This window comes from Euprymna scolopes, chromosome 11 (assembly GCF_053919585.1).
Source record: "Euprymna scolopes isolate OS-2025 chromosome 11, ASM5391958v1, whole genome shotgun sequence".
NCBI lineage: Eukaryota > Metazoa > Mollusca > Cephalopoda > Sepiida > Sepiolidae > Euprymna > Euprymna scolopes.
In genome coordinates, this window is record NC_136492.1 from 101,226,168 (window position 1) to 101,238,536 (window position 12,369).

The following is a 12,369-nucleotide window of genomic DNA, read 5'->3' on the forward strand; positions in this document are numbered from 1 at the left end:
AAGTTATTGGGCACTTGTAATAAAGCCAATATTATCAAATCTCACATTTACCATGAGAATCTTTTCAAACCTTAATTAAATCTTCCAAAAATGAGGACAAAATCTGGGGCAGAAGTATTGTGTATCGTTACTTAATTGCTTTTCGATTGTACTAGAAGAATATCCCTTCCAGGATGGGTAAAATTAATTAATTGTGCGGAAGAGTTTTATGTCCTTTTACAGAGATTAAAAGCAGAATATGATACTAAACCTTGCCTAGAATCCTTAATAATAAATTAAAATTCAAGAAATCTTGGTTAATTAATGGTGACTATGGATAAAATTCAATGCAAATGTGAAATATTTGAATTTTCAAACGGTAGATTGTGACCATATTATTCTTTAAAATGCACCAAAGAAACTGAAATTTGGATATTTATTAATGTCTTGTGCTTATTAAAATTTCACAAATATTGGAAGGATCAAAATTTTCACAAAGGGCTTCCATCTTTTTTGCATAAAACCAAATTATGCTAAATATAATCCACATTTGCACACCTTATGCCTAACAGCTGTATTTTAAAATTCATGATCAGTTAATTAGTTAGGAGTGTATCCTGTACATAGAAATATATGAACATATGCTGTAGTAATAATGTCACAAATAGCTTTACCATAAAGAGATAGTGTGTTCTTTCTGCCACTCGCACATGGAAAGAAGGAGAAAAAGAAAGCGCAAGAAGTGTACCTGGTTTTATGCAAGGAGATGTGAAGAACGTGATAAGCCCACATGACTGGGCGAGATTTAAAAGAACCCGGCTTGGAAGGAAAGGAGGCAGTTATTCATTACATCTCACGTGGGTGGAAACGTTGCGATCAGTTGCGACCTTTATGTAAATAAATTTGTATAACAATAGTACCTATTTACTATGCCTCCCCACGTGACAGAGTTAGACACCAGGGTCGTTTTTTAACGTGGAGAAAAGGTACAAAAATAAAAATTGTCTCAGTCGTGAAGGATTTCTCCTCCACCGAAAGAGAACAAGAAAATGAAGTGCAGCATCTGAAGAACAGATGGTATTTATTTGCTCCCCCACCGAGCAAATTAGGCACAAGGCCAATTTTTAATGTGAGGAGTGAAGGGAGGGGGAAGGGAAAAAGGGGACCAGCTCCCGAGAGGTGGGAAATGGGAGCTGGTTAAAGGTCAGGCATGTGGGGTTGCCCCCACATCTGGTCTTTGCTAGTCATAGCTAGTCATAGCTGCAGTATCTGCCGGAACAGATACTACAATTTGATCTTGACCAAAAGGCCAAGCAATAACTTGTATAACAATAGTAACTGATATATTGCATGTCTGTTTTTGTTTACTATCTTGAATAAAGTCTCCCCCATCATATCTTCTTCGACTAGAAATCTCCCCTGTAAGTGCTTCTTATCTAAGAGTCTATTTATAAAAGACAGTGATCTTTTCTCTTCTAACAATTTCTTTTTTTTATTTCAGTGTTCAGAACAAGCCATTCAAAGCTTGAGTTATTGCATTGAAAAATTTCCACATGCTTCAGATCTTTTTAAGGTAAATTGATATTCATTTTTTTTATTTTCAATTTCACTTTTCACGATTTAACAATCTCTTTTGATTTCAATGATTAACGCTTAAGTTTGGCTTATTTACATGTCTGTTCACAAGTTAAGAGTTATTTTCACAATGTTTCAGCCAATCTAAAGTCGGACCTTCTCTTTTTGAACTAAGGAATCTGCATAAAATTTTGAATGGGACCTTTTATTTAATCCATGGGAATAGCTTGCTGTTGTTCTGCCAGACATGACTGGGTAGAAGTCGTGAGTAATTCCATTGTATTCTTAGTATCGCACTGAGGATTGAATCTTCAGTTTTCAAAAAGGTGTCACTTAAAACTGAATTTTACTTAGTACTTAATCCATTATGCTATGAGTCCTTGCGGACAATTTTAATATGAATTTTAGGAAACTTTTTTTGTTTTTCAAATATACAATCTTACCACTTATCACTATAGATTACTTTATACATTGGCTGAAACATTGTATAAACAACACTCAAGATGAGAGCAGTAGTTGGATCCTTTAAATCATTTGTCGTAAATAAGTAAATAGATTTTATTACATGTTCAATATCATCTGTAATTCTTATTCCAGTTTATACAATATCATAACCATACACACAGATACTCAACCATGAGTAAGTTAATATCTATATATCTATAAAAGTTAAAGTGTCTGTCTGTGTGTGTACATTTCCATATGGAATAACTCTGTCAATTTTAAGTCTACAGACTCGAAATTTGATATACAGGGTACTGAGATTTGGGAAAATCGATATGACCAGATTTCTGCCAGAAATTTGGCGATTAAGGGGTCAAAGTTCAACAATTTGACTTTTGAGAACTCTACTAAACTCCGCTAACAATTTTTGGTCTAAACACTTGAAATTTTAGATATAGGTTCCTTGGTCATGGATCTAACTTGACTTGAGCCCAAAACAAATTTTAAGGGGTCATAATAGGGGTCAAAGTTTAACAAAATTGACCGTTTTTTTTTTTTGTTTTTTTTGGCTCAACACACACCTCCAAATACCCGGGCAACGTTGGGCTGAAATGCTAGTATTATATAAATAAAAATCTATATAAACGACTTCTGACAATTTTTGAAGTGGTTTGTTAAAGATATTTCACATCCAATCAACTACTGTTTAAATTTCTAACATGTTTTTCTTTTGTATAACTTTAAAATGTCAGATGAAAGAGTTACATATTACTGGCGGTAATTGTTTTGAACTGATGTTTGGTTTGGTTGATTTGGGGAGTTCTTGACTTTTTAGTGAAATTCTGTTTTTTTTTTATCCTAATAAAAGCTTATTTTTGCTTAAATCTTTAGAGCCTCTCATACTTCCCTGCTGTTTGGTTGAAATCCACTTCTTTTTTTTACTATCTTAACTAGAAAAAAGTTTAATATTAGTTTTTGTTTTTTAAAAAGCATCAAGTCAGTGAAGACTGGACAAACAAATTGTTCCAAGAAAGTGTTTCAGCTAAGGTAAGTGAAATAAATCTAATCCTCATTCATCATCATTTCTGCAAATGACATGACTGTCTTCATGATCAGAATTATTCTGATTCGCTTTCCTCTGACTTGGAGCGCCTTAAGCAGAGGTTCTCTCATTTCACTATCGAAACTTAGATCCTTTTTTGCCTTAATTGAAATGAATGGCTCCCCACTTAAATTTTTATGCCTGACTTTCACTCTAGATCTAAAATGGAAGACATATCAAATCTGCTGCTAAGCTTGCTGAGAAAATGGATCATTTTATCATTTCAGAAAGTACCTGATTCTGATACAGTCCTTTACTTGTGTAAACATGTATTAGGCTGTATGTTTAGTGTTGTTTGTTTTCAATGCATTTGAAGGATGGACTTGCTGCAGGTGAATGATGTTTGGTCAAGAGAGGAAAGGGAGCTGAAATAATCGGAAATATCTCTGGTTTTGAGTTCAAACATTTAGAAATTGTTTTCTCATGTTAGCAGCTAGGCACTTTTGAGTGGATATTGGCTGACTGAATCGGGATGACTGGAGAAAAAAGACTGGGAATCTAAGATTTCTGATCAGAAGAGTGTATCTTCCAACGAGACAATTGGTTGGATCTGTGTGCCTCTTGGAAAGAAATGAGCTCTAAACTATGGAACTAGCGTTTTAATTTGGCCTGCTGAAAGTTCTCATTTTTGTAAAAGAAGAAGCAAGTACCATTGTAATCTCTAAAAAATGAAAGCTATTAGTTGATTTTAAACTGGAGTTTTTCTTACTTTTGTTTGGAAAAAGAATTTTTTTTGTTGCAGTAATAACTGAATCAAACAATAACTTTGGACCGACACAACAAGCTAACAATCATGGCCTGTGAAATGGACACATAGACACATTCATACCTGCATAAGAGTCAGGTATGTCGTAAGATAAAATATTGCTGCCACATCTGAAAAGATGCTCCTCAGAGAAAGAACTCTTTCTTATGATGGAGTACAAAATCAACTTTGCAATCTAGTGGCGGAGTGGATGATCTCTTTTCTCTGTAGCCCCCTTTTTCTACTCTGTTATTATTTTCTTGGTTGGTGTTCAGCTGGCACTATGTTCAGCTGAGGTCGTTGAGTGCTGGGGTGGGGGGTAGGAAATGACAAAGGATGGGTGACCAATGAAATAGCATTTTTTTTAAATAATGGTGTCAAACAAAGGAGTCAGGAGTGAAGTTTAAATTCAGGGTGTGACGAGTGACCGAATGACTGATAGGTAGATAACAATGGATTAAGGATCAAATAATGTACCTGTAGGTATTTTGGGGGGAGGGTTACTGTGAGCCAGAAGAACAATAAGGATGACAAAGCTGAACTTAATGATAGTGAGTTTTCTACAACCATTGTGAGTTTGGACTTTGCCAGTCAGAGTTGAGAGTTCAGTTTGACTTTGACTGCTGTTAGACAGGTTATGGCTTGGGCCAGATCGAAAAGGCTTTGGGAGATTGAGATGAACTCCGCCATAGATGTGAACTGTCGCATGTAGACACACACACACACATCCAAAGTCCAACTGATATATATATATATTTATATATATATATATATGAAGCATCAGTCTGTGTTTTTCTTGTTTCCTGTGTTTATTTTACTTTTATACTTATGGACTCGTGCGTCCATGTCAACGGTCACCTGTGTGAAAAAGATGATGACGATCAGAACAAGAACATGGAGAACAAAGCAGCCACAGCACACAGCGTTTGGTGGGACCACATAGTGTCATGCTCAGCTGAATTTCAATCTGGTTTCCTCCTAGAAAACATACACACCAAAGAACATCCCCCCACTTTTTTTTTTTTTTTTTTGTTTACCGAAAACCGAAATGATTTCCATAAACAAAGTTTGTTTCCAAGAATTTCTTATTTGTAGAACACTATAGTATGGGTCTGCTTCTCTACAGACTACATCATAATCATTTGTAAGCTCAATGTCAACAAAGACTTATCGAATCATCCTCTTTCATATTAAATTCTGCTCCTTCTATTCATCATGTTTAATAGAAATGTGGTCAAAACAAGTTATTCTTGTGTTTTTCTGTAGAATCCCTACTAACCTCAAAATCTTCAACTCTAATCAATCCCCAAACTTCATTGCTCATACTGAAAAGGGGGAAGTTTGCTCTCTAGAAATAGGTTGTGCAATCAGATCCGTAGTGTACGTAACCAGAGTCGGTTATAGTCAGCAAATGTACTTCCTAAATTCTGGCATAATGGTGACAAGGCAAATCAGTTCCCTCACTTTTATTGTTCTTCAGTATTTTTATTGTGAAGTGATTTATTGAAATAAAATGGAAGAAGATAATATTATCCAAAAAGTATACAATAAAAATTAACAAAATTATACAGATAAAAATAACACAATTAGTTTTTTTCGATAGTCATCTGCAAGAATTCCTTTGATGGCGGAGAATCAAAGCCAACTATTTTGGGGATATGTATTGAATACATTTTTTATGTTTGAAATTTAGTTATTTTGATTTCAATAATTTCATTTGTTATTTGGATTTCAATAATTTCATTTGTTATTTGGATTTCAATAATTTCATTTGTTATTTGGATTTCAATAATTTCATTTGTTATTTGGATTTCAATAATTTCATTTGTTATTTGGATTTCAATAATTTCATTTGCTATTTGGATTTCAATAATTTCATTTGTTATTTTGATTTCAATAATTTCATTTGTTATTTTGATTTCAATAATTTCATTTGTTATTTTGATTTCAATAATTTCATTTGTTATTTTGATTTCAATAATTTCATTTGTTATTTTGATTTCAATAATTTCATTTGTTATTTGGATTTCAATAATTTCATTTGTTATTTGGATTTCAATAATTTCATTTGTTATTTGGATTTCAATAATTTCAATTGTTATTTGGATTTCAATAATTTCAATTGTTATTTGGATTTCAATAATTTCCATTGTTATTTGGATTTCAATAATTTCATTTGTTATTTGGATTTCAATAATTTCATTTGTTATTTGGATTTCAATAATTTCATTTGTTATTTGGATTTCAATAATTTCATTTGTTATTTGGATTTCAAAAATGTCATTTTTATACTTTCATAAAAATATATTTATTATATAAATTCAAATAAAAAATTCATTTTTAAAATAAAAAAAAAAATAAACATCTTTATAATTTCATAAACATATTTCTTATAAAATTTCAAATAAAATAAAATCTTAAATTTTGTTATTAAAAGTGCAAATAAAGACTAATTGTGTTATTTATACCTGTATCATTGTGACTATTTTTATGCTTTGCGCGTTTGAATATTTTCCCCTCTTTAAGACCATATGCGTTTTGTCACATTTTTTGCACTACTTTTTTAGTAAAAATGCTATATATTTGTTAAAACACAAGACTAAGCAATGAAATTTACCATATAAGTGTATTTTTGTGCAAGGAATCTGAATATGCTACTGAAAATCTCCAGAAATTAATGGTTTCCAAATAATCTGCAGTAAATGCACATAAATATGCTGCGATTGCTTAAAAATGCCATGTATTCATTAAAAGAAAATAAGTTAAGAGAACTCAAAGTTTAGTTGTAATGCATTTTATGTGCCAAAAACTGAATCGAAATCTAGGATTGGTTAAAAATAAATATATTGCAATATTTCTTTGGTATTATTGTAGATTAATACCTTCTGTTACCCCTCCCCATCTGACCACCTCTCCAAAATATGTGGTTCTACCTTTATAGATGTGAACAACTTGAAAAACTTTAATAAAAGATAAGCAAAAATTATTTTAGAATTTAATGTAAAATTATTTCCCATTTTGAATCATTCGAGTGTTTTAGGGCAATTACCCCCTGCCCCCTTTTTCCTATGATAGATAAATTCTGGATGTTGTTTGTTTGTTTGTTTTCTAAAAGGCGATTATGGGTGGTTTTAAGAGGGTCTTTGTGCAGTTATGAGAAGGTGGAGAGGTTGCCACTCTGACTTTGGGTTAATGATAGGGCTAAGGAAAATTATGTGTGAAACTCCTGAAGACTTGATAAAAACAAAACAAACAATTTTAGAATTTAGAGTAGGGGTTGGTTTCACATAAATGTAAAATAATTCACCATTTCAAGACGATCCTAGCATTTTAGGACAGTTGACCAATTTATTGTTTTTGTGGGAGATTAATCATGTGCACTTTTCTTTAAATGTTTTTTATGCTTTTCTTTTTCTTACGCTTATGCTCACAGAGGAAGTTTGTTTAGTGGGGAGCTCTGCCACTTGTACTTAGCGTTATTGTTAAGGCTAAAGGTTTTAGAAGGAGGCTTGCCACTCATACCTAGGATAAGACATAGAATTAAGCGAGTTTTAAGTTTTTTTTTTTTTTTTAGAAGTCGTTTGGTACCCATTGTGAAACTTTAAAAGAATTATGACAAACAGACAAAAATAAATGTTATTTAAAAAAGTGACGTATCTGTAACAGAAAACATAATGCTTGGAAAAATTTCAAGTATTTTTGTCCCACCTATTTAAATATAAAAAAGAAACAAGTTTTTGCTAAAGCTGACAAATTGTTAAAAATTTTGAATTAATGTTATTTGGATATTTAATTACATTTCATGTCTTTTTCTACCGTTTTTATTTTTTAACTGACCACCTCCAACAAATATTTAAATATTGATTATTTTCTTCTATTTTTTTTTTTAAATAATCGGGTAGATTAGTTTCCATTCGATAACTCACTGCAAACATTTTTTAAAGGACGAAAATTAGAAGTGTGTAACCGTTCATACACGTGAACCAAAACAATCATATTTCACATCTTGTTGAAATATTTTAAAATTTACTACTACTCAATTTTTAAAAATATTTGTATGGTTGATAACAAAATAGCTCTGACTAAATATGTAAGAAATTTTTTTATAACCAGATTTTCAATTTAAAAAAAAACGTTCTGGAATAAAAATAAACAACAAAAACAAAACGTCTGTTTACGTCATACTATCGCTACTACTGCTATTACTAATACTACAGAAGTCTTGATTCAAATTCATAACGATTTTTTCGGATATTATGTTTTTAAATTGCTACGTGCCACTAGAGAAAACACTGTTCAATCATCTTTTTAACGAATAAACATAGTAAAAAGATTGTTTTATTTAATAGTGAGTGTCCGAAGAAAATTGTTTTCAAAATTTTCAATACTCATCATTTTGAAATATTTTTTTAACAGAACAAAAAAACGAGTGGTCAAATGAATTTCGAGCACTTGAAATTATTAAAAATGATATCTATTTTGGCTAATTTCCAAATTTCATTAAAAAATATTCTTAACAGAAACACGGTACGAGTGTTTACAAATCAGGGGGGGGGGTCGTTACAAAATCTTACCGAAAATGCTGTTTTATGATGTTCACATTTTTATCACTTTATTTGCTTAAAACTCTAAAAATATATAATGTATGTTATTATTTACTAATTCATTTGAAAGTATATTCATTTCCGAACAAAACAGTGGTATTTTGAAGATTTAAAGTGCTTTGGTTTTTAAAATATGACTATTTTAGCAAAAAACCCTTGAAATCTGTGATTATCCAAAGTGTTTTATCGACCATGTGTATTGCTATATAAACTAAGGAAAAAATTTACATCGGAATACTTGATAAACTTTCAAACAGATATAAAATCTGTTTGAAAGTTTCTCAAGTATTCCGATGTAAATAATAATAATAATAATAATAAAAGTTGTCACAATAATAATAATAAAAGTTGTCTACCTTACAACTTCAATTTTATTTCTTTTTCTATATAAGTTTAAAATAAAACTTATAAAAATAAATTAAATTTAAAAAATAAGTTTTTTTTATTTGAGTATATAATAAATATGTTTTTATGAAAAAAAATTATTGAAATCAAAATAACAATTTTAAACATCATAAAAAATGTATCCAATACATAATATTCCCAAGATAGTTTTTAAAATATTTAAAAAAGTGTTTACAATAATTCTTTTAAAAAAAAAGAGTGAAAAAAGTGTTTTCAATAATTTTTCTTAAAAAAAACAAAACAAACTAATTTCAATAATCCTTAATTAAAAGAACACCGAAAAACTTTTCAATGATTATTAAATAAAAGAGAAAAATTGGAAAAACATTAAAAAAATAAAAATACATGCACAGGGGATAGATGTAGGCGTGATAGAAAAAAGTGAAGAAATTGATTTGCCTTGTCACACTTCTGATAGCGCTACACCCAAAGTTAGTTAGCTGACTATAACTGAAGTTTGCTCTCTAAAAGTAGGTTGCGCAATCAGATTCATAGTGTTCGTAGTCAGCCATATCAGGTGTAAACTCTAAGAATGAAAAAATTTACATCTGAATAACTTGAAGAAGTTTTGATCAAAGAATATAGTACTACCTATGAAATTAAATGGAGGATCATCGATAAACAAAAACCTTATAGTCCTTCCTTCACAAATTGCTCACTATGCACCATTGAAAAATTTAGGATCCTACAGATTAATAATAACTTTTCCATAAACAGTATGAATATCAAAACAGGTATTCAAACTATAGAAGAAAATTTGTATCAGCCGTGCATTAACAAAAACAAAACATATCTCACTGAAAGCCTTGTTCATATGTAAGTCTAAAAAAAAGAACACATACAATTCTATTCACCCACTTAGGACCTTTCCAGTTATACCTCTTTTATCAAAAATAATTATTTATATACAATAATAATCCCTCTTCTTTCCCTCTTTATATATCATACATATCAGCTTTACTTCTTCCTTTCCAACCCAAATACAACCTGCACTCGCATCTCCTAATCTCTACCTATCACAAATAACATGAGCTTCATCAATTCTTTTTGTTTTTTTGTTTTTATTTTTTATTTTGTTTTTATTTTATTTTTTTCCCTCCCTTAAGATTTATAAAAAAAATATTTAAAAAATCTTTCTTCTTTAATACCTATAAATATATTATTTATCAAATACCCTTGAACAAAAATAAATATATATGACCAAGATTTAAACTTAATCGATACACATAGGCTCTCTGGTAGGCTTATAAACATAATTAGGTAAAAGCTAACAAAATTAATTAAACGCAAAAACCTTTCATGACACCATCCAGGTACCATCACATATATTACGATAACACGTCTATAATGATCCAGACACTTGATTTCATACCTCTTAGGTCAGCTTTTTTACTAGTAAGATATCCCCTCTTTTCATCAGACATGAAACCTCTTCTCTAATAAACTACAATTATAACAAGTTTTATACTAAAATATAAGCACTCTCCTCTGAAAATAAATATAACTATACCCTTTAATGATGGTAATACACTCAATTCATAAATATATAAGTTAACCACTCCAGAATTTAACCCACAAATTAACCAATAAATTACATTACACATCATCACCCCTAAATATGAATACATTACTGAAACTGGCAAACATACATCATTTTTATATAATAATTATGATTAGGACTTGTACAGCTGTATAGTCTGCCCCTATTAACTTTGTACTTTCCCTCAAAATGGACACATGAGTAAATTCACAGGACAATAAATTTGGTGATTGTTGAATTCCATTTTTCAATTTATCTTAATTTTGTGTGCTGTCGAAGATTTGTGATGGATTGTAATGGTCTTTTCTAAACAGTAAAGATTGATCCATGTCTGGAATCTGTACTGTATAATTTTTAAATAATTTGTATTTTAATTCTCACATTCTTGTGATTGGACACTTTATTAATTTCTTTTCAACATATCCCAATGCACTAATATATATATATATATATATATATATATATATATATATATATATATATAAAATCTTGTATAACATTATTGGCAATGTAATGATCTTCGCTACAAATGCTAGTATTTAAAAAATTAGTCTGACTCATATGACTGATAATATGTAATATTTTTAAATAATCACTTAAAAAAAAAATACTCAGCGAGTAAGGTAATTTGAGTTTTACATTGAAGAATATAATGAAAGTTGTCTACTTTACAACTTCCAATTTTATTACTTTTTCTATATAAGCTTAAAAATGTGCAAACAAATGAAACTTTAAAATTAAAGTGAATTTACTGCATCCTGAACAACGCTGGATATGTACAGTTAGTTTAAAACAAAAATTGTTTCTTTGAATTTTGATGATTGTTATTTTTATTCTTTGATAATATTCAAGCATTTTAATATATAATATATCATTCAATGTTTTAAAGATGTTTTTTTTTTTTTTTTATTCATTCTAGCTGATCTCCAAACTTGTGTCTGTTGTTGAACATAGCTCATCAGCAACTCCCCAATTTACAGATTTCCATTGGCAAGTGGTGAACATTCACTACTTGCTTAATCATATTGTACACGAAAATGATCCAGGTAAGTTTTGTATATCAGTCACCTATAAAATACAGCAACTCACCGGGTTATAACAATTTTTCACCCCAAACAAAGCATATTGCCTCTTTGAATGTAAGTGATTACTATTTGTAATCATATCTAATAGGGGACTGTGGGAAGTTGAGCAACAAGATGTCTGTTCACATTAAATTTAAGTTTCTGCAGTTTAGTACAGTCAGGGAAGCGGGGGAACTGAGTAAATTCTAAAGTCTAGCAGTCCGAGGGGAGGAATTGTTAGAGTATGTTTTCCCGCATTTAGGGATCTCAACAGTGAATTTTTCTGCTTGTCGGAAGTATTTAAGTCAAGGGGACTCAAGTGCTATAGTTCACCAGAGCACATTTCATTAAAGAACTTGTAAAACAGGCAAAGAAATGCAACATTTCGGCGATGGTACAGGGGCTGGATTTTGGTTGATAGCGCAGGATCTATTGTTGGAGACTGTTTTTTTTTTGTTTTTTGTTTTTTTGACCTTGTCTAAGAGTGAGACTACTGGTAGATGAGATGTACCAGCCCAGATGTGTTAACAATACTCTATGCATGGCCGAATTGTAGCTTCATAAAGATATTAGGTGTTCTCCGCTGTGAATGATTTTTTAGCATGGTAGAGGGAGCCCACCTTCTTTGCAGCAGCCTTGGCTATGTTCTCAATAATTAAAAGAAAAATCAATGAAGAACAATTGCAAAGAAAAATAATGCAATCGAAACGAAGATTCATTTATCTAAGTGTTTCAAGCATAGTTTGTGTAAGCATGTACAGGAGAAACAACTAAGTATAAAACTAAGTTTCAATATGTCCTTCATGAGTTTATGATTATTTTTTAAAACTTCTGAAAGAAATTAATATTGCTTGTGTGAAAGATTTTAGTCAAATCTTTCTTTGCACTTGGTCTATCAAAATGAAATAGCT

General features: G+C 30.6%; 1 protein-coding gene across 3 annotated transcripts in view; it reads left to right on the plus strand.

Annotated features, from left to right (window-relative positions):
• The window catches only part of LOC145288002 (uncharacterized), a 283,397-nt gene that overhangs the window by 239,331 nt on the left and 31,697 nt on the right, over window positions 1-12,369 (plus strand). For all 3 annotated transcript variants that reach the window (XM_080136001.1, XM_080136002.1, XM_080136000.1), the window contains exons 5-7: window positions 1,481-1,552; window positions 2,989-3,045; window positions 11,314-11,440. In XM_080136001.1, the coding sequence (XP_079992127.1) occupies window positions 1,481-1,552; window positions 2,989-3,045; window positions 11,314-11,440 (256 nt within the window). The remainder of the gene's footprint in view (window positions 1-1,480; window positions 1,553-2,988; window positions 3,046-11,313; window positions 11,441-12,369) is intronic.